This window comes from Coturnix japonica, unplaced genomic scaffold (genome assembly GCF_054131305.1).
Source record: "Coturnix japonica strain WE unplaced genomic scaffold, WE-NBRP24 Scf039, whole genome shotgun sequence".
NCBI classification, from domain to species: Eukaryota; Metazoa; Chordata; class Aves; order Galliformes; family Phasianidae; genus Coturnix; species Coturnix japonica.
Genome location: NW_028188942.1, coordinates 3,504,100 through 3,527,193, shown reverse-complemented (window position 1 = coordinate 3,527,193; position 23,094 = coordinate 3,504,100). Strand labels below are relative to the sequence as shown.

Sequence of the window (23,094 nt, the reverse complement as noted above, 5' to 3'; positions counted from 1 at the left end):
AAACATGACAAAAGGATGCAGGAAATAGGACAGAAGTACAGGGCTACAGCTGAGACACCGTTAGCTTACTTGAAAGGAAAGCATCCATAGATAGATGCACTGTTGTGTTTTTATTTTTATTTTTTCATTTAACTCTGACTGCTTATAAAAAGATGCTTTGAAAGACATGCTTTGTAGAGAAGAACAGATGGATAAGCAGGGAATAGGTTGCTAATAGCCTTACAGATGAAGAAAAACAGACTGCACCAGAGTGAGAAATTCCAGAGGAGAATCAGCTAAGAGCTTATGTCAATGACATGGCTGAGGGCTGCTGGGAAGACCGCCCTCTCTTTCACCTTATTTCAAGCATTACAATGGTGTCCAAGCCCAGGGCTGTGTCTCCCTGCCCCCATGGCATGTAGGGCTGGCAGTAGCCACTGTGATAATAGAGAAGACCTGAATCCAAGTTCAAATCACATCCAGTGTCTTTACAGACCTTGCAATCATTCCACTTACTTTCCACACTGATCTTGGCTTGCCTCTTGTCATCAGGACTCTTGCAGCAGTAAAAGCCCCTGTCTGCAAAGGAGATGTCCTTAACTATCAAGATATGCTTTGTTCCCTCAGCTTTGATCTCTGTTTTTTCACTGGCCTTCAATACAATGCTGTTCCTCATCCACTTGACTTCTGCAGGCTTGCTCAGCTCTACCTCCAGGGTCACTGTGTCTCTCTCCAACAGTTTTAGGCTCCAGTTTCTTCTTGAATGAGACTGAGGCCTCTGATCAATGTGAAGAAATAACAGTAAGAACACAGAGAATCCACAAAACAGTTTTTTTATAAAGAATTTAAATGGTGGTTCCAGTGCCAGTGCATTCAGGGGAACCCTACTTAAGGAAGCAAAATTCCATATCGTCACCATAACCAGAGGAAAGGCAATATGAAACCCACAAACCACAGCACCAGTGACAGCCTATCAATGGGGCATTACAGCCCCTTACCTCGGACTCTGAGATTGGCTGTGCTTTCTACGCCCTCAGCACTGGCAGAGATTTCAGCTGCATCTTCTAGTGTCAGATCGGTGATGGTGAGGCTGTGGTTGGTGTCCTTCTGTGAGATCACGAGTTTCTTACTGGCTTCAGTCTTGACACCATTCCTGAACCAGGTGACCACAGCATCACTGGGAGAAACAGTGCACTTGAACACAGCCTCTTTGCCTTCTTCAGAAGCCATGTGGTTGAGGCTCGTAACAAATTTCACCACCCTGGGAGCTGATGGAGAAGAAGAAACCACTTAGGAGCACATAAAAGATGTGTCCCTAAGTGTATGAGCTCGTTTATGTTTGAGCACCTTCAAAGAGCCAACAGAGTCAATGATTTTATTGGAAGCATAAGATTTTATGACTCGCAGGCAGTGATCACCATAACTCACACTCACATCCCCTGTCTGTAGAGGAGATCCTCCTTGCATCTACAAAGATGCAAGAAGAAAAGAGGCAAAGAAGGGGTAAAAAAAATCCCATCTTACATTTGGGATGCTTAATTCCAGCCTTGAAGGCTGATTTGCCCACTTAACTGCTGTGCTCTTCAGAAGCAGTTGTTCCACAGTTATTTTGAGAGAAAGAAATTTTGTACTTGGCTCTTAACACAGAGAACAGCATAAACACACAAATGAACTCAGCTTTGCAGTGTTGTAATGGCTGATGAGGGAAGCCAAGGATCCTTCCACACTGTCAGCCTTCATTTCCAGAGACATACCTTTGGGGGTGATGCTAATGCTGCTCTTGTCATCTCTGGACTCACAGAAGTACTCTCCCTCGTCCTCAGCCTGGATCCCTCTTATTGCCAGAGTTCTTCTGACCCCTTCCTCATCAATCTGGAAACGTTTGGCGGGTTTGATCTCAACTGCATTCCTGCACCACACCACCTTCCCTTTGGCATGGCTCACTTCCTCTTCCTCTAAGCCACATAAACAGCTGCTTAGTACTCCCAAAGCGAATGCTCACCAGTTGATTCCAACTTGAAGGTCATCTTCTGGCCAGCAGCCTTGCAGATGTATTCTCCAGCATCTTTCTTCTCCAGCTGCTCCACAACCAGACGCCGTGTTTTGCCCACAGATTCCATTCTGAACTTTCTGGAGGAGGCAAGCAGTCTTCCATCCTTGTACCATTTTACTTCGCTTGGATCCTGTGCTACTTCACAGCTGAGGGAGGCACTTGCTGTCAGGGCAGCACTCACCTCTTTCTGCACCTTCTCCTGGTTTATAAACACAGGTTTTGGCTCTGAGGGAAGAAAAGAAAAAGTATTGACTGAGGGACTGACATGTGAGCATCTTGCAGGTCTTTATATACCGGTTGGAACAGGTTTAGGTTACCACTTGTGCCCAAACTAATAGCCTTCACTAGAGAATATCAGCTCTTCTGTTGAAACTAAGTGTCAAATCTAGGCAAGAAAGAACCTAGGAACTGAAGGAACCAAGAGGGTCCTTGAACACCAGTCCCATGGTTGCAAGTCACTATGCAAACATATTGAACCCAAAAGAACATCTGTCCTGCAGGCAACCAAAACCTGAGTTCCTTTTACTTAAGACCCACTGTGAAACATCAAAACACATAAACATGTGATAGTCAAACCACTGGCTGCCTTTTCATGACCCAGAACAGTACTCCTGGCTTCCTGAACAGACTCCTCATGGCCTCTACCATTGCCACAACTGTGACTGTCAAAGGCACAAAGGAAATATGCTCACCAACGCAGTCCTTTGTTCTTTGTGTGTGATTTCCAGATATCTATCTTACTTTGAGCTCTGGGAATAGTCAGCTCTACCAGGTCTCTTACTGGGAGTAGCAGACTCACCTATCCAGATGCAGCCTCCAACATAAAGGCATAGTAAAAAGGCAGTGTACTACTAGGAGAAGTTCCTGCTTCTCCTGCCATGAAAGGCTGCACGTAGAACATGCACTCCAGCCTCACTGCACATACTTATCTTAGTCAAATGTTTCGGTGAACAGGAATTACAGTTTGGGATCTCAGGCACAGGAGAGATTTGAATAATATCTTGAATATTGCTTCCATTGTACATATATCAGTAATTATTATTCTACAGACAGACTGAAACAGCACTTTGTGCGAGACTAAAACCAAATACTTTCTACAAACCCAGGCAATCAAGTATAGGGAAAAATCCTCAGCACAGACTACTGCAACTGGATCACTGTATAATAGAAACTAGATTTTACTTTACTGTTCTCTGCTGTATTTCATACAACACCTGTCTTACCTGTGACATGAATCTTGAAGGTGAGTTTCTGGCCAGCAGCCTCGCAGCTGTACTCCCCTGCATCTTTCTTCTCCACCTGGCTCACCACCAGCCGACGCTGTTTGCCCTCTGACTCCACCTTGAACATCTTGCTCCAGGTGATCAGTTTCCCCTCCTTGTACCACTTCACCTCCATCTTCTCCTGGGCCACCTCGCAGCTCAGCGTGGCATTTTCTGTTGGTGCAGCCTTCACCTCCTTCTGCACCTTCTGCTTGTTGATAAAGGCATCCTCTGCTTCTGGAACTGGAAAACATTGGGTAAAATAGACATTAGATATGAACAGCTTGTGACTGAAAGATATTTAAAGCTGCTTCTGTGTCGTATTGGGCCATTTCCCGGAGCAACACTGCTTTACAGTGTTTATCACAAATTCTAATGCATCCTCATTACAGTCCATATGGTCATCCCATCCCTCTAGGTAGTCTTTACTATCAGCTGGGACTCCTAATTTTCAGATTTCTTCGAATGAAGACAATGACAGATCTATATATATAGATATATATATACCACACCTACACCCCCAAATCTGCTACAACTCCATATTCTCCCCATATTTGCCCCCGACAGCCCCCAGTAGCCCCATATCACCCTAAGGCCCCCACAACCCTCTATCTCTCCATACACCACCCCTTCAAGCCCCATACCTGCCCATATCCTCCAATAGCTCCCCACAACCCCTACACACCCTCAGAGCCCCCTAGAGCCCCTAGTCCTCCTATGGCCCACCACAGCCCCATATGCCCCCTAGATTCCCCCTCAACTCCCTTTACAGCCCCTGCACAGCTCTATAGAACAGTCTGATAGAACTACCTCTAGTAGAAGCAATCTCCACACAGAGATCCTTTCCCAGTGGCACTCAGCCCTTCAGTGGGGTCTAAGAGAGCTGCAGCCAGACTCAAACACAACTGCTCACACAGCTCAGCTGCCTTCACCTGTGCTCCTGACGCTGACACATTGCAGCCCCACATCCCCCTCTGCCCCCCCCACATGATAGCACTGAGTGTAGGGTAAGCCAATCTACCCAGCTGCTTGGTATCTGAACCAGATTGCTTCATGCCAGCTGATGAATGTCTGCAGTTCACAGCTCTTGGCCAGTGCATTCAGTCAGCAGGTTTACCACTGCATCACCATAGAGCAGTACTTTCAGCTCCAGGTTCAGACAGCCTTTCTGATTGCACTGGAATAGTTTAGAAGTAGGGGAGCAATCATTCCAATAATATCTGTATCAATCAGCTTTGCATGACCAAATAGAACAGATAAACATTCATTATGGGAGGAGCTGTTTGTCATTGGGTGGAAACCTCTGCAGAAGCATGTTTAGAGCATTCTTAATCAGTAGAAGGAGATGTTTGGTTGATTTTTACTTAGTAAATCCGGCAAGAAGACCAAATGAAATATCTTGAATTGCTCAGCACTGACACAATGATGAGTGCAGGAACAGAAGGTGATACTTTTTCAGAGATGTTGCAGCAAACATTGACCACGTTAGCCTGATCTAAATTGAAATAATGAGGCCTTTGCTCCTGACAGGTGCTGCAGTGAGATTTACCAATAAGAGCAAAGATGTAGAAAAGATCTCCGCTCGGCTGCATGAGGAAGCCAAACTGCAGGCTGAGCTTTCAGACACAGGCGCTACTGTGGAGTGGATGAAGGATGGGAAGGAGCTCAAGGCCAGTGAAAATTATGAACTGCAAATTGTGGGGAAGAAACACACCCTGAAAATTCACAACATCTCAATGGATGATGCTGCAAGTTGTCAGTGCATCTGTGAGGGGGATAAAATGCTCTATCAGCTTTCACTGAAAGGTATGTGACAGTCTGGGCTGTCCTCTTCCTGCCCAGGGCCAGCAGACTGCATTCACCTGACTCCCCGACAGTCCAGCTGTTGTCAGACAGCATCTGGGGTGTTTTCAGTGGCTGTTTTGACTTGAACTGGCCAATCTGCTTTGTAGAGCCATTTGATTTCTGTGTTCAGTCCTGTGATTTGTCCCTAAGATATAGAGGAAATCAAGGGAAAGATAGGAAAAAGAGCATCCCAGCCTTCCTGCTCTTCTCTCAGGGTGGCCACGAGAGATGATGTCAACATCTCTTTTTGTAGCAGTGATCCCAAATGTAGAAGAGACCTGTGAAGAGTCACAGGGATGTTTACTTAGCTGTCATTCCATGGTGGGCTTTTTCTTACACAGATGTAGAGAGAAACTGAACTTTCCCACGCAGGTCTCTGTTTTGCTGCAGTGTGTAGGTCTGATCTCTGAGATCCACACGCTGGGCCTTGATTGCAATAAATGAGAGCCCTTTGTTTGCTCCAGTGGAAGACTTTCCATTTCTGCAGTACCCTCTGCAGAAGACACAAATGCAAATGCACCTTCTTCCCAGCAACAATTGCCTTGTTCTTTTTTACACTGAGTATGCATGAGGCTCTTCATCATATTCTTCTGGCTTGTCACCCTTGTTGATCCATGGAGAAACAACAAAGCCCTAGAGTAGTGTATGCACTTTGGCATTGGAGAGCTTACTTAATTGCTTCTTCTCAAAGAACAAACTCCAGAGAGGCATGGAGACAGCTCCAAAGAGAATTGAATAATGGGTATAAATTTAAGGAGAGCAGAACACCCTGCCAAGGCTTGTCAGCTAGTCTTAATTTTGCTTTTCTTCTCTTTCTTTGTCACGATAGCATAATATTTCATACTGGCAGTTCTGCCCACAGAATTAACTGGCACAGGCTGCCCGGGGAGGTGGTGGGATCCCTGGAGGTGTTCAGGACCAGTTCTTGGGACCAGTGCTTTTTTACATGGTTATCAGTGACACCAATGATGCAATGGAGTGCACCCTCTGCTGTTTGCTGAGTGGTGCGGCTGATGCAGTGGAAGGAAGGGATGCCATTCAGAGGGAGCTCAACTGAGAGGTTGGCCTAGGTGAATCTAATGAGGTGGAACACAGCAAAGTGCAAGTATTGCACTTGGGCTGGAGGAATCCCAGGCATCTGTACAGCCTGGGAGGAGCAGTCCTTAAGAGAAGCCCCGCAGAGAAGGACCTGGGGGTCCTGGTGGATGAAAAACAGAACGTGAGCCATCAGCGTGCTCTTGCAGCTCAGAGAGCAAATGGTCCCCTGGGCTCCATCAGAAGAGGGGATGGCCAGCAGGGACAGGGAGGCGATTGATCTTCATGATCCTTGAGGTCCCTTCCAACCCGGGCCATTCTATGATTCTGTGATTACACTCGCTGTCAGAAATAACGGCAGCTGTACAGAAGCTGGATATATTGTGGGACAGTTCTTGTAACCAGCTGATTTTAAGACCCTGCCAGAGTTGAGAGTCTAAATTGCATGTCAGAAGAAAACTGGGAAAGTGGTTATTGCTCATTCTTTTTCATTTGCTGATTCTTTCTTTAGGGATCCTTTTCCAAATGAGATTCTGGTGCTGGAAGCAGTTGAAGAAAGAACCTAAGCAGCTCTTGCCAAGAGTGCTTGAAGTCCCTGTGGAGAGAAGCAAAGAACTTGGGCTTCCTCTGGGATGCTCCCCACCATGTCTCAGGAAGGAGACAACTGCTGTTCCACTTTCTGCTTTGTGTGTGGAAAGGTACGTCTGGGTTTCTTCTGCTTGTTTTTTCTTTCTTTTTCTGGCTTTGAAGGAGAAGGGGTGGAGCAAGGGGAGACCCACTGGTCATTTGTTACCTCAAGAACAGGATGGATTCTGCATTGACTGTGAAAAACCTGGGCTAGTAGCATGGGCATGTTTCAGGCTGGACTCTTCTTTGGCTGCTTGGTTTCCTTTTGGCTACAGGGAGACAGCTGTCTAAAGGTGTGTTTTCAAACCCACTCTCCAAAACCATGTTTCACTGTTGCAGGTGGTTCAGTGTGCTCTTGCAGTGCAGATGCTGTAGTTTGCTGTAGAATCTGAATGGTTTCTGTTCCTAGGGGAGGACTGGGAGGAGGTAGTGAGAAGAGAATTCAATGCCTAAGGGGAGGGGAGATCGGGGATTGGTGGGAGAGGGAGCCAATAGGAGGGAGAGAGAAGTTGGGCGCAGGGTGATGGTAACATCCCTGTGTGACGTCATAATGCTCCTTTGTGACATCATAATGCTCCTTTGTGACGTCATAATGCCCCTTTGTGACATCATAATGCCCCTTTGTGACATCATAACGCCCCTTTGTGGCGTCACAATGCCTCTTTGTGACATCACAATGCCCCTTTGTGACATCATAATGCTTCTTTGTGACATCACAATGCTTCTTTGTGATGTCATAATGCTCCTTTGTGATATCACAATGCCCCTTTGTGATGACATAATGTCTCCCCTTTGTGACGTCACAATGCCCATTTGTGACATCATAATGCTTCTTTGTGATGTCATAATGCCCTTTGTGATTTCATAATGCTCCTTTGTGATATCACAATGCCCCTTTTATGATGTCACAATACCCCTTTGTGATGTCATAATGCCTCTTTGTGACATCATAACGATCCTTTGTGACGTCATAATACCCCTTTGTGACATCATAATGCTTATTTGTGATGTCATAATGCCCCTTTTTGACATCATAATGCCCCTTTGTTACATCATAATGCCCCTTTGTGACATCATAATGCTTATTTGTGACATCATAATGCCCCTTTGTGACATCATATCACCCCTTTGTGATGTCATACTACCCCATATGAAGTCCAGGCAGAGTCAAAACTTATGGACCTGCACGAGGATCACTTTCAAGACAGTGGCTCTGTTGCTTCAAGCTTATTTGCTTCGTCCTCTCTATTACCAAGTATCAACAACCTCTTGCATGATTCAACTTGCAAACGTTTGACACTAACCCTTGTGTTTCTGTGCCTTCCTAGATAATTCGAGCCCTTGTCAACCCCAAAGATCCAAACCAAGTAGTGATGTGCAGTGTGTTTATTGAATAAAGTCACTCTCATGCTCAATCATCGCCTTGGCTGCATTCCGAGTCTTCATTCACAGGGATTGGGATGAATGCAACAAACAGCAAGGCAGCTCAGCTTGCAATGCTATGGCTGTGGGGTTCGTGCAGGCAGAGCTCTGGGTTCCCATTTTGCCTGGCTTTGGGATGTCAGCAGCAAGATCTCTACCATTTTGTATGGCAGCAAATAATCTCTAGCATCCAGGTTGCTGCTCATGATAATCCCAGTCTTCCTGGCTGTCGCTTTGTGATACCTTTCAAAGCCTTTTGATACTCTTTGATGCCTTGGCTGCTCCCTAACACCTCTGTCCTCCTGCCATGTTGACTCATGTCTCCCACTTTGAAGCTGGCTTTGCAGATCATCTCCAGCCCTGTCATCATCACGCTGCAGCAGGAGGTGCTCACCTGGCCCAGTGTCTGGCAGTTCTGCTTGTTCTGCAGATGAGCAGCTGCCTCCTCATCTCTTCAGCTACAGTAGTTTTTCTCAGGGCAGTTAGATGCAGTCACGCTCCTCTGGATTTGGTGTGTTAAATCCATGCTGCATGGCAGCAGTCAGTGCAATACAAAGGTGTTCTGTGTGCCACAGCATTTCTCCAGGGGCTGCCAAAGGTAGAAGCACAACACAGCACCATCCTTCTGACAGTAATGTCTGTGAGTGTTAGACATGTGAGCACTGCATCATCCCCAGCGTGTCAGTGCTTTTCCACACCAACCTGACTCTCACACTCTGCACTGAATGTAACTCTGCTCTTGTGGAGACAAATGCTTTCTGTCACATCCTCCATCCCTGCAACCATTTGCCGGTAGGCAGCTCTTGCAGAAGAATCAAGCAGCAGAACCTTTTGCTCACCCTACAGCATGCAAATGCTATGAAAGCAGAAATAACCTGGCGTGCTCTGGGTCTGCAAGGCTGCACAGATGGGAGAGGTAGATTGTGTTTTTGCAGTGGAAGTTTCCAGTATTTTCAGTACATAGTGTAGGCCCTAACTGAATGTATAACCCTCTTGTAAAACAGCTGTATAAGTAGTTTTTCCACCAAGAAAGTTGCTGAACAGAGTTAAGTTCAGACTGGGGGCATTCTGACATGGGTAGAATTAAGACAAGCACAAGATAAATACGCAGGGTGGGTAGAGCCCAGCACAGCACAGAATGAATGTACTGACTGTTGGAAACATTGCCCTTCTCTCTCCGCAGAAAAGTACAAGGCAAACCTAAAAACAAGAGGTTGGTAATTGACCTTCTATGGAAATGAATCCTAGCAACAGTCTGGAGGAGTGTGTGAGCCTGAGATGCTCAACCAATGAGAGCCATGAGAGCATCACCTGCATTGGGTTTAGGGCATAGAACAGAATTAATGTCACTGACTGGTGTGCAATTTCTCCCTTGCCAACAGGGGATGTGCACGCAGTATTGCAGTAATGAATAAGCACTGCTGCTATCGCTGCCAGCTTTGCCTAACTAGAAATCTTTGACTTTGAGAGTTTCTCACACAAGGGGAGAGGGTAAGAAAGTAAAGAGGCACAGAAAACTAAGGGAAACTGCTCTTCTTTATCTTACCTATAAAAATTGATACAATTGATGCTGTCGTGCATTTTTTTTTTAATTATTTTTATTTTTTTTTTTGCCAATGTCAGTTAGATTGTTTTAAAATATCCACACACCAAAATCTGACTACCAAGCAAATTTAATGAAAATGAAATGAAGGTGAGTTAGCGGAAAGCACAAGGCCATATTATATTAGGCTCTAGGAAATTTACAGGCAGTCACTGCACGAAGAGGTAGATCTGAGTTGCACATTATATGATTCCCACAAAGATTAATGAAATCTGAAGCTTTCAATATATTTCCCCTATAATCAAAAGAGAACGGATCCCCAGGGTCTGTCCCGCAGACGTTCTTTCCGTGGTCTCTGCTGCCACCTGCTTGCCAATACACGGAACTGCCACTGTTGGGCGTTTGGTGCCGCAGGAAGCACAACGCAGATCTGAGTTCTGACCGGTCTACGCAGCAAATCCGCCAATCTTTATTGTGATAAGCCCTCCACATGGCATTGCACACGCACTCGAACACGCAGCAGGCATAGATTTCTCCTAACTCCTCGAGGAGCAGGCAAGCAGAACAACTGAGCACTGCAGCACTGCCACCCCCATCATAGAGATGTGTGTTAGATCTTTTACCCACCCCTGGCTTTTTTGGCTACAAGGGCACACTGCTGGCTCATGGTCAATCTGTCGTCCACCAGGACACCCAGGTCCCTCTCAGCAGAGCTCCTCTCCAGCAGCTCTTCTTTCTGCTTACACAAGGAAGATAGTCTTGTCAATGCAGAGAAATGAATCACAGAATCACAGAATGACCCGGGTTGGAAGGGACCCCAAGGATCATGAAGCTCCAGCCCCCCTGCCTGGAAGGGCCACCAAACTTCCATGTTTACTAATGAAATAAATGAAATAAATGACAAAATTTCCTTTCAGAGAGTTGCATTCACACCTTGACTTAGGTTTGTACAGCCAGTTGCTGACTTGTTTCTTTTTGTAAATCTGTTGATGCACGCACAAAAAATGGATCAGAGCACGGGGTCTTATCTGGAGATGGGAAAACAATTGGATAAACAGAAAATTGTTATTTGCAAGTTTTGCAGATCTGTAAGTGGCTTTTCAAGAGATTGTACCACTTCTGCACATTGATTGTCTGACAGTTTCCCTATGATTTTACTTAAAAATGAAGAAGCAATGAAAAGCTCTGTGCTCTGTGGGTGTGCATGGCTGGCTCTGCCCTTCTCATAGAGGAGAAAATCAACATTTTCACCCCTGGTTCCTACACTTAGATAAAATCCCCTCCACTTACCTGCAATTTTCCTATGTGTGGAAACAGCCTGACCTCAGATGGGGTGAAGCAGCTTCTATTTGTCCTTTCTCATTATTGAGGAAATAATCTGTATTCTTGGTATCACATCATTCACATGAATACTGTGTCTGAACTCCACTTGTACCTGCCAAAGATCCTGCTACCTTCTCAGCTCAGTGAAGATTTGGCCTGCTATCTGCCCTGAATTGTAATGCCAAGTATTGGCTTTTATTTAGTTTTTTGTTAGGAAAAATGGTAAATTTCTCAACCAATATGCTACTCAAGTATCCCCTGTATAGCCCTGAACCATGACCCATGTAGGGGTGTTAGAGTATTGTGAAGTTATGAAACAGCAGAGGTAGACAATAATAGTGCTGACATTGCTATTTAGTAGTTAATCAGTTAAAATGTATAGTTTAACCATAAGACAGATGGAATGGACTGGTCTAGCCCGGATGGCTCGGATGAAAGAAGATAATGAGTTTTTGGACAAGTTCAAAAGAAGAGTAACACGTGAAGCATGAAGCCTGGGCCTAGGATGAAACACGAGAAAGAAGAACTGAAGATGTATTGATTAATCACGAGAAATGAATAACATAAATGATGTAATGTTTACCTAATCATATAAATATAGGACGTTTGTAAAGCTTAAGGGTCATTCACTAGGAGTGACCCAAGCTCTGTATGCATGTTTCACCTGAGCACTGAGCTTGTTAATAAAATCAACCCTGGAGTACCCACGAGTTCGAGTCTCGACCTGGTTCCTTTCTGCAACAACAGCAGATTTCCTTTTGACTTATACTTCTTTCCATGTGTGCTCTACTCATGCATGGCCAGTGCAGGATATAGAGTCCAGATGGAAAACTTGCTTACAGAATGCCTAATTAAGGTATATAGAGAAAAAGTGTTTCCTTAACATTAATCCACTCTATCTTAAGTCCTATACCTAATTGAACTATTCTGTACCTAATTGAAATATTTTCTGAGACTCTACCTATATATTTACAGGAAAATCATTGGCTGCACTCCCCCAACATCAAATTCCCTTGTGGTACACATTGAACATTCCCATTTTTGTCCATCACCCACCATGTGCACCCAGGTCCCTGGGCAAAGACAGTACCCCGGAGAGGTTTGCCCTTTCCAGACGCTGGAAGGACCCAAACCGTCTTTCCCAACACGCTCTTTATGTGTACTACAGGAACCTTATCTCCCTCCACGGTACGTAGGGAGCTGGATTGGTTAGGACCATTGCGATTACTAGATCCTCGAGTGTTGACCAACCAGGTGGCTTCTGCTAAATGGTTCTCCCAATTTTTATACGTTCCGCCACCCATTGCTTTCAACATAGTTTTCAACAACCCATTGAATCATTCAATCTTACCAGAAGCTGGTGCATGATAGGGAATATGGTAAATCCACTCAATGCCATGATTTTTGGCCCAAGTGGTTACAAGGGAATTCTTGAAATGAGTCCCATTATCAGATTCAATTCTTTCTGGAGTGCCATGCCGCCACAGGATTTGCTTTTCCAACCCTAATATGGTGTTTCGGGCGGTAGCATGGGGTACTGCGTATGTTTCGAGCCACCCAGTGGTTGCCTCCACCATGGTGAGTACATAACGCTTACCATTGCGAGATCGTGGCAAGGTGATATAATCAACCTGCCATGCCTCTCCATATTTATACTTTTGCCATCGCCCTTCCCCCCAAAGAGGTTTCATCCTCTTGGCTTGTTTAATTATGGCGCATGTTTCACAATCATGAATAACTTGAGCAATAGCGTCCATAGTTAAGTCCACCCCTCGGTCTCTGGCCCACTTATATGTTGCATCCCTTCCTTGATGACCTGAAGTCTCATGGGCCCACCGAGCCAGGAATAATTCACCCTTGTTCTGCCAGTCCAAGTCTATTTGAGCCACCTCAATTTTGGCAGCTCGATCAACCTGATGGTTATTTTTATGTTCTTCAGTAGCCTTACTTTTAGGCACATGAGCATCTACATGGCGCACCTTTACAACAATGTTCCTTATTCGGGCAGCAATGTCTTTCCACAGTTCAGCAGCCCAAACAGGTTTACCCTTTCGTTGCCAATTATCATCCTCCCACTGTTGCAACCACCCCCATAAGGCATTTGCCACCATCCATGAATCAGTATAAAGATGAAGCATTGGCCACCTCTCCCGTTCAGCCACATCTAAAGCCAGCTGAACAGCCTTTACCTCTGCAAATTGACTTGATTCTCCTTTACCTTCAGTGGCCTCTGCAACTTGTCGTGTGGGGCTCCATACAGCAGCTTTCCATCTGCGATGCTTCCCTACAATACGACATGATCCGTCTGTGAATAGGGCAAATTTCTTTTCGTTTTCTGGTAGCTCATTGTATGGTGGTGCCTCTTTAGCACGTGATACCTCTTCTGTAGGTGGTGTTTCAATTTTTTTACTCTCAGGCCAGTCCATGATCACTTCTAGAATTCCAGGACGGCTGAGTTTTCCTATTCGAGCTCGCTGAGTAATTAATGAAGTCCACTTACTCCAAGTGGCATCAGTAGCATGATGGGTGGAGGGAACCTGTCCTTTAAACATCCAGTTAATTACTGGCAAGCGAGGTGCTAGAAGAAGCTGAACCTCTGTCCCAACTACTTCAGAAGCAGCCCGAACCCCCTCATACACGGCTAAGATCTCCTTCTCAGTCGGAGTGTAGCGCTCCTCAGACCCTTTATATGCTCGACTCCAAAATCCTAGGGGTCGACCTCGGGTCTCTCCTGAGGCTCTTTGCCACAAACTCCAGGTGGGACCTTTCTCTCCAGCAGCAGTGTAGAGGATGTTCTTCACATCCTGTCCCGTCCGTACTGGCCCCAAGGCCACGGCACGGGCTATTTCTTGTTTTATCTGCTCAAAAGCCTGCTGCTGCTCAGGACCCCATGAGAAATTATTCTTCTTCCGTGTTACCTGATAGAGAGGGCTCACTATGTGGCTGTAGTTTGGGACATGCATTCTCCAAAAGCCCACTACTCCCAGAAAAGATTGGGTCTCTGTTTTATTTGTGGGCGGAGACATAGCAGTGATTTTGTCAATCACATCTGCTGGGATGTGACGACGTCCATCTTGCCATTTTATGCCTAAGAACTGGATTTCCTGGGCAGGCCCCTTCACCTTGCTGCGCTTAATGGCAAAACCAGCTTTCAAAAGAATTTGGATTATCTGTTTCCCTTTCTTGGAAACCTCTGCTGCTGTATGGCCCCACACTACAATGTCATCAATATACTGCAAGTGTTCAGGAGCATTACCCTGTTCCAAAACAGCTTGGATTAATCCATGGCAAATTGTTGGGCTGTGCTTCCACCCCTGGGGTAAACGGTTCCAGGTATACTGAATACCTCTCCAGGTAAAAGCAAACTGTGGCCTACATTTTGCAGCCAATGGGATGGAGAAGAAAGCATTAGCAATATCAATGGTGGCATACCACCTAGCTTCTTTTGACTCCAGTTCATATTGGAGTTCTAACATGTCTGGTACAACAGCACTTAATGGAGGTGTAACTTCATTCAGGCCACGGTAATCTACCGTCAGCCTCCATTCCCCACTGGTTTTACGCACTGGCCATATGGGGCTGTTAAAAGGCGAGTGCGTTTTGCTAATCACTCCCTGATTTTCTAATTGGCGAATTAGCTTGTGAATGGGGAGCAATGAGTCCCTATTGGTGCGGTACTGCCGTCTGTGAACCACTTTGGTGGCAATTGGTACCTCTTGGTCTTTTACCTGGAGCAACCCCACAGCAGAAGGATCATCTGACAGACCAGGTAAAGTTGACAGCTGCTTAACACCATTTGTGTTTACAGCAGCTATCCCAAAGGCCCATCGATACCCCTTGGGATCCTTGAAATATCCCATCCTAAGGTAATCGATTCCCAGTATACATGGAGCCTCTGGACCAGTCACAATAGGGTGCATTCGCCAGTTTTTACCAGTGAGGCTTATTTCGGCCTCCAACATAGTCAATTCTTGGGAACCCCCAGTCACTCCATGGATATAAATTGGTTGTGTCCCTTGGTGACTTGAGGGCATTAGGGTGCATTGTGCACCAGTGTCCACCAAGGCTTTATATTTCTGTGGTTGAGATGTGCCAGGCCACTTAATCCACACAGTCCAGTATACTCTGTTGTCCCTTTCCCCCCCCTGGCTGGGGGCAGGGCCCCTCTATTGTTTACCTCGTTGACTTGCAGCAACTGGAACTCTCCCCTTCTTGGAAGAGTTCACCTTGGTAGTTGTTTCACCTTGTAATTCTTTCACTCGTGCCTGAAGTGCAGAAGTGGATGAATTACACCACTTCTTCATGTCCTCCCCATGACTACAGAGGAAAAGCAACAAGGCAAGATGTGTAGTCTCATTGTTGATTCGAGGTGACTTATCATCGTCATTTGCTTGAATACGAGGACGTCTCTTTTTAATGGTTGAGATTTTCGATGATACAGGTCGAGAGGAACTCATGTTGTTTAGCTTCCTCAAGAGGCGATTGTGGAAATCCTGGTTTCCATCATCTTGTACCACCGTGGATTCATCTACATCAGGCACATTAGCCAATTTGTCAATAATATCATTTTGTGTTCCCTCCACTTCGTTTAACCTTTCCACAATTTTGACAATGGCTGAAGTATACAGATTAACTTCTGTGGCACTTATAAATAATTCAAGTTCCTGAAGTCTGCCAATTAGTTCATTCACAAAGGGTTTCCTGTCCCCTTTGCCATATACTAATGCAAGTGCACTGGCATGCTTTTCTGGAGCTGCTTTTGTAAAGTCACGCCACATTTGTCGTGGAACGCGGACTGCTTCAGGATCATGTAATTGGTCTGGATCGTTACGATTGAACTCGCGGCTGTATAGCATTTCCACCAGAGCATTTTCTCTCAAAAATTGGATACCTTTCTCAATATCAGTCCATTTCTTTCTCTCAGGCTCCAAGTCCCTTTTAAAGGGGAATCTATCTCTTACCGCTATCAACATCCGCTTCCAGAGGGTGTAGGACCAATTTTGGCATGTGCCAATACCTCTGTCCACACGTGGGTCCCTGGAAATGCTACCCAGTTGGCGAGCTTCATTGCCATCGAGCCATGCACTGTTGGCACCATTGTCCCAGCAGCGAAGTAACCAAGTGACCATATTTTCTTTTGGCTGACGTGTGTAATCCTTTCTTAGATCTCGAATTTCACTCAGTTTAAAAGATCGATCAATAATGGTCGTAATACTTTGCTCACCTTTTGCTCTATCAAGAGTCCCAGGTGTTGATGGTGGCAACTGTGTTGATGAGGCTGCCCCATCTACAAGTTTGGTCTTGAGAAATTCTCGTAAAGAAAAACTAGCTTTTGGCTCCTCTTCTGACTCTGACCCTGACCCTGACGCTTGTGTTATTTCCTCCAGGTAACCCTCCTTCTTTTTCCTCTCTCCTAACTTTCTCTGCTCCTCTAACTTCTTCTGCTCCTCTATCATCTTCTGCTCCTCTATCATCTTTTTATACCCCTCTAACATCCTCTGCTCCTCCAACTTCTTCTGGTCTTCTGACTTCCCCCGCTCTCCCGAGTCCCCTGAGTCTCCTGAGTCCTGCTCTCCTAACTCCCTCCGCTCTTCTAACTCCTTCTGCATTTTCTCTAACTGAGTTGAAACTTGTTTTGTCTTTCGCCCTCTTACAGGGGCAACCAACATTGTATCTGGTGTCCCAGATGGTTGGTCCAATTGGACTACCTGTGCCCCCGGTGGCTGGTCAGATTGGACTACATGTGCCCCCAATGGCTGGCCAAATTGGACTACATGTGCCCCTGGTAGTTGGTTAAATACATTCAACTCACCCTGGAGGGCACATAGCTGGTCTCGGAGAGCGTTCCGCTCAAACTGGACAGCACCAAGCTCAGTCTGGAGGCTGTTGTAGTTGGACTGGAGAGTGTTGTACCCGAACCGGAGGACGTTATGCTCGGCCTGGAGGGCAGTGTGCTCAGTCTGGAGAGTGTTGAGCTTGGTCTGGAGGGCATTGTGCTCGGTCTGAAGAGCGTTATGCTCGGACTGGAGGGCATTATGCTCGGACTGAAGAGTGTTGTGCTCGGTCCGGAGGGCATTGTGCTCAGTCTGAAGAGTATTATGCTCGGACCGGAGGGCATTATGCACAGACTGAAGAGTGTTGTGCTCGGACTGGAGGGTGTCGCAGTTGGATTGGAAGGCATCATGCTTGGCCTGGAGGGTGCCGCACTCAGACTGGACGGCGTCATACTTGGACTGGAGAGTGTTGTGCTCGGTCTGGAGGGCATTGTGCTCGGTCCGGAGGGCATCGCGCTCAATCTGGAGAGTGTTGTACTCGGACCGGAGGGCGCTGTGCTTGGACTGGAGAGTGTCGTGCTCGGACCGGAGGGCGCTGTGCTCGGACTGGAGAGTGTCGTGCTCAGACCGGAGGGCGCTGTGCTCGGACTGGAGAGTGTCGTGCTCGGACCGGAGGGCATCGCGCTCAGTCTGGAGAGTGTCATGCTCGGACCGGAGGGCGCCGTGCTCGGACTGGAGAGTGTCGTGCTCGGACCGGAGGGCGCCGTGCTCGGACTGGAGAGTGTCGTGCTCGGACCGGAGGGTGCTGTGCTCGGACTGGAGAGTGTCGTGCTCGGACCGGAGGGCGCCGTGCTCGGACTGGAGAGTGTTGAGTTGGGATTGCAGGGAGATTTTCTCATCCCAAAGTTTTTCTGCGTCAGCTCTAAGATTCTCTTTCTCGTACCAGATTGAGTCTCGTTGGTACAGGAGATCTTTTCTCTCAGCTTCAAAAGCTTTTTCTCTCTCTACCTTCTCATCCCAAAGTTTTTCTGCGTCAGCTCTAAGACTCTCCTTCTCGTACCAGATTGAGTCTCGTTGGTACAGGAGATCTTTTCTCTCAGCTTCAAAAACTTTTTCTCTCTCTACCTTCTCAGTCCAAAGTTTTTCTGCCTCAGCTCTAAGACTCTCCTTCTCGGCCCTGAGACTCTCTCTCTCAGCTTCAAAAACTTCCCTCTCAGGAATGGTATTGACTAAGGCCCGATAAGCATTAGCTAGGCCCAAAATCATTTGTGCCTCCTGAGATCTGCCTGAGCCACAACATTCCTGCCTCAAATATGCAATCAAACTCTCAGGATTCTTCAAGTGTTCAGGAGTGAAGCTCCATAACACTGAAGATGTCTGTCCTTTGAGAATCTCTTCAATTCCCTGCCACTCAGTATTCTCTGGTTCTAGGGAAGACTTCCTCCGGATGTTATAAATCCAGATACTGAGTGAGATTATTACAATAATCAACAGTAAGATCAGGGAGATTAAGAGTGTGGCCCACTGATCATTCAAGAACTGCATAAAGGATTCATAGAAAGAAAGAGGAGCACGCTTAAAAATCACCATTTCTGTATAATTAGTTGCATTAGTTGCTCCCTCTGGAGCTGTATACAGATACGAAGTGAGCATTGCTAACCATGCTTTCAATCCATTATCCAATTGTATAGCTCCATAAGAAAAAGTGGCCAGCTTAAACATGACCCAATATGTTCGGAGCGTCTCAAAAAAGGAACCAATGGCACACAGTCCCTGGTAAAACAAATTTAGTAGAGAAAACATTTTTTTTTTTTTTCCTCCAATAGAGAGAAAAAAGTAAAAGAAAACAAAGCTCAGCAGTGTTTATAAAATATACCGGAGTATTGGCAGTCCGCCTGGACTTTCAAGGTCAAGCTCGCAGGTGCAGAATCGCAAACACGAGATAGCTCCTTAACAGGGAAAAAACTCGTAGCTCTGTTAAAAGCTAAAAGAGCAACAGAAGAAAACACAGAAAAAAAATCGCAACTCAATTCCCCCCCAGCATCTCCACCAAAATCTGTCACGGTTTGAACTAAAAATCCACCTGCGCCCGTGACAGGGGCCGTGGGCCCCGGAGGGGCCCTAGGCCGAAAGGAAAAAAATTAATTAGGAAAAGAAAACAGCGGCAACGATCTAAGGAGGCACACTTATTTACTAAATACTATATCGAAATACAGGATAACACAATATAATACAATATAATTGAAAATTGAGCTAACGAATCAAGCAAAATAGGAGAGAGAATGAGTCCCGTAACCGAGAGGCCTACTGTGAATCTAGGCGAACGGCTGAAGGCTCCCACACACTCCCCTGAACGCCAGAACTCGAAAGACGTCAGTCTGTTCTGCGACAGAGTTAATATAGAGTCCAGGTCCCGTGACCTATCGTGTTGTTCCCTGGGAGATGTAGTCTTCTTCTGTAAGTTGCAGATTCAGTAAAATTATTCATGCTTAATATGATGTTATGATGTGGAATACTGATAGTAAAAATTACAAAATTATTAAACCAGGACAGCTGGACCTTGCATTTGGTAGATAATATACAGTATTACTTTATAGAAATGTAGTCAATGGCATTCCCTATAGACAATCGTTTTTTTTATCTTTAGAGTGGTTCAAAAAACCATTGTGAACATGAGATTAATTGAAATGGAGCAGACGCAAGAGACTTTCCTCTTCTTCCAATTGTCCTCATCCTTTCTTCTCTTCCAGCCCTGCTTTGCAGATTACCATATACAAATCACCAGGAAGCTGGAGGACAAGACAGCTTTGGAACATCATTCTGTCATCCTGTCCTGTGACTTCAGGCCTTCTCCAAAGCTTGTGAAATGGTTCAAGGGCCACACACCCATCGTGCCCTCTGACAAGTACAAGATCAAGAGGGATAAGCATTCAGCAGAGCTCAAGATTCTGAAGCTGAAGCCCAATGATGCTGGTGTGTACAAGTGCAAGGCAGGAATTGCAGAGACTGAAACCACGCTGACAGCTGAAGGTAAGAGCAGGGGGGTGGTCTCTTACATGTCCTATTTCACCTCAGATTTCTCTTCTCTTGGTTGATTTCTGCCGTTCTCTCCTGCTAACTTTATAAATGTATAATCTTCACTGAGAATACTACACAAAGATCGTCTAGTCCAACCATTCTACCACATCCCAGTATGATTTATAGTAACAGTGGTAACAGTTAACCTTGTTTCCCCACAGCCCGCAATGTAGAAGTAACGAAGCACTTGCAGGATGTAGAAATTGAAGAAGAGAGCTCTGCTGTCTTCTCCTGCGAGCTGTCCCATGATGACGAGGACGTGGAATGGTTTCTGAATGGCAACCTCCTTTACACCAACAATTACAAGGACATCAAGAACGTTGGCAATTGCTGCAAACTGACAATGAAGCAGGTTAAGCCTGAGGATGCTGGCACAGTGACAGTGAAGTCAGACAAGGTGTCAGAAAGCGCACCTGAAGGTGAGAGGTGGGTCTGATCACACCCCTCCTGGATGTAAGAGATGCTAAGGAGCCCCAGTTCATTCTATTGTGCAGCAGTCCTGCTTCTAATGCTCACCTCTCTGGGGTGACAAGACATCAGGGGCTTTCTTCCAGTGGAAGGTTCCATTGCAGCAGATATCAACGAAGGAGGATGGTTTTGGTGTCCTGCCAAAGCATTCCATTGCTTTTTATCATCATTTTACTTAACACAAGAAGAGTTACAAGAGCAATTTCTTTTACTGCTTCAGTAACATGCAGTGTCAATGCTGTTGTCTCCAAGTATTTATGACTGCAGGGAGAGCTCATTCAGTGTGTGTTTTGCCTCTGGAATGACTAATGACCAGGCTGTGAGTAACCTGATCTAGCTGTGAATGTCCCTGTTTATTGCAGGGGAGCTGGGCTAGATGGCCTTTAAGGGTCTCTTCCAATTCTAAGGATACTGTGATTCTAATCTGATCTCCCCAGCAATTAAGCTCTTTTACTCTATGCACTCCAGAGTTTGAAGGATTTCATTTTTCTCCTTTCTTTTGCATTTGGTGGGTGTTTTTTCCCCATTATAAACATCTGATGTGTGAAATAGAAGATAGATAAAAGGAGTCAATAAAACAGGAAAATCAAAATTGTTCAGCAGCTTATCCTCTTAATCCTGAGGCCTGCTGTATGAGTACGTGAGGGCAATGCCGGCTCTCCAGCTTTAGAAGAGCTGCATCCCAATTACTTCATATGATATCAGTCCCACCCACCGGCAATGCAGGCTGTCCCTCCTGTTCCCTGTATTCTCCTCCTGATTAGTTCAGAATTCCATAAAGCGCATTCAGTCAACGGACATGAAATCGCTTTAGGTTCTATACTGGTGTCGTCAGTACTGGTAAAGATTTATTGATCCCTATTTAAAAATCTGAACACAACTGGAAATGTCTCAACTTCTGTATCACGTTGTTCTGTTTTGCCTGTTTAATTGCAGAGAAGCCTGCTGTCTTCATGAAGTCCTTGGATGATGTTTTTGTTGAGGAGCGGGGTGTGATTAAATTGGAATGCGAAGTCTCTAAAGAGAAGGTCAAACCAGTGAGGAAAAAGGACGGTGTTGTGCTCTCTTCTGGCAACAAGTATGAGCTGGTACAGTCTGGGAAGACCCTATGTCCCCTTATCCATGACCTCGAGAAGTCAGATGCAGGTTTCTATACCTGTGATATTGGCACTGATGTTGCCAAGTCAAATGTCGGCATTCAGGGTAAGTACTGTGGAAAGTGAAGGAGTGCTGAAAGCACATTCAGTGTGGTCACTATGTCTTACACATATTCCCCCACGAGCCTTAATAGTTTCTACAATAGAAGTGTATTACTGCAATTTAGCGCAGTGATGTCTGGAAAATTCCCATTGCTTTTGATGTAAATGTGTCTCATTTTGCCATGAAAATCACCAAACACATCAAGAATGTCCTGGAAATATTTCCTTTCTAAACATCCCTAAAATGGAGAAATGGTTTGAACACCAGTAGGGTAGGATGGTAACAAATTAGCTAATAGAAACATTTGATTTCTTGTCATAGGCAAAACCCTTTTTCTCACACAGCATCCTAGAGTTGTCCTCTCTGTTAGGTTTTTCCCTCTGTGGCTCATTGAATCTTCATTCTGCTCCATGGGCTGAGCTGCTCTCCTTGTAGTTCTTCCAGAGCAAAGACAAGAGATTCACGTCTCTTTTTTTTAATAGCTTTCTGGTAATTCTGAGTGGAGAATGTCTTAGAGAATACATCAGTGAGGAACGTAGCCATGTTCTGCAAATCCTGAGTTAAAACACCAGTGCTGCTACTCATGTCAGTCACAAATGCCTTTTCTCCATATAAACCTCATACTAACCTATCTCTTTCCTTCTAGAGCTGAATAGTGGCATTACCAAACGGCTGAAAAACACTGAAATCCAGGAGGGAGAAGATTGTACTTTTGAATGCATTCCGTCCCATGAAAGCATTGATGAGTTCAACTGGACACTGAATGGAAGCAGAGTGGAAAGTGGTGGGTGATTTAAAGCTTCTAACGTGAGTCAGAAATAGGCTCTCCTTATCAAAAGTGTGACTCCTACTGACGCTGGGGAAGTCGTTTTTACTGCCCGTGGTCTAACCTCCAAAGCCTCTCTGTGAAAGGCAATGAGATGGGAGAGATTCTGGGGTCTGATTCCTTCAACTGTCTTCTGATAAGATTGTCGTGAGAGCTAACTCATAATATGGTTAAAGTGAATAGCAACCTTCTACTTGAACCTTGAAGCACTGAGAATTTCTCTTAAAAATAAGTAAAAGGAGGAAACATTTTACACAAATGTGAGAACTACCCAAAGCACTGGGGTAGTGTTGGAAATGGGCATCTCACTACAGCTTGTTCCATTAACAGTAAATCAGGAATGCTCTGTTGAGGGAACTGTGGGAGCAAATATCCTCTAAGTATAAGCTGAAGGGATGGCCTTCACACCATCTAGCTGTACAACAAATTCCTATCTAGAGCATGTGCATCTGAGAGCATCATCCGAGGCTCCCAGTGTGATGAGTGGAGAGAAGAAAGAGGCAGTTTTCAGACATGGTTCATCATCCTCAATGGGGTAGATTTAAGAGAGAATAAATGCTGCCTGGAATTCTATTGTCTGTACTTTGCAGATTACTGCTGGCTGTAGGATGGCGTCTGTTGCAAGTGCCTCTCTAACTTATCTCCAGCATGTAGATGCA

At 45.5% G+C, this 23,094-nt stretch overlaps 1 protein-coding gene and 1 pseudogene across 1 annotated transcript; one reads left to right on the top strand and one right to left on the bottom strand.

Annotated features, from left to right (window-relative positions):
* Nucleotides 1-331: 331 nt before the first annotated feature.
* Nucleotides 332-3,691, bottom strand: LOC146753277 (obscurin-like; annotated as a pseudogene).
* Nucleotides 3,692-11,511: 7,820 nt separating this feature from the next.
* LOC146753276 (myosin-binding protein C, fast-type-like) lies at nucleotides 11,512-23,054 on the top strand. Its single transcript, XM_085530831.1, has 5 exons — nucleotides 11,512-11,562; nucleotides 19,722-19,893; nucleotides 20,103-20,367; nucleotides 21,346-21,612; nucleotides 22,256-23,054. Exons 1-4 carry the CDS (start codon nucleotides 11,512-11,514, stop codon nucleotides 21,377-21,379), a joined length of 522 nt encoding a protein of 173 aa, XP_085386957.1. The 3' UTR covers nucleotides 21,380-21,612; nucleotides 22,256-23,054.
* Nucleotides 23,055-23,094: the final 40 nt, after the last annotated feature.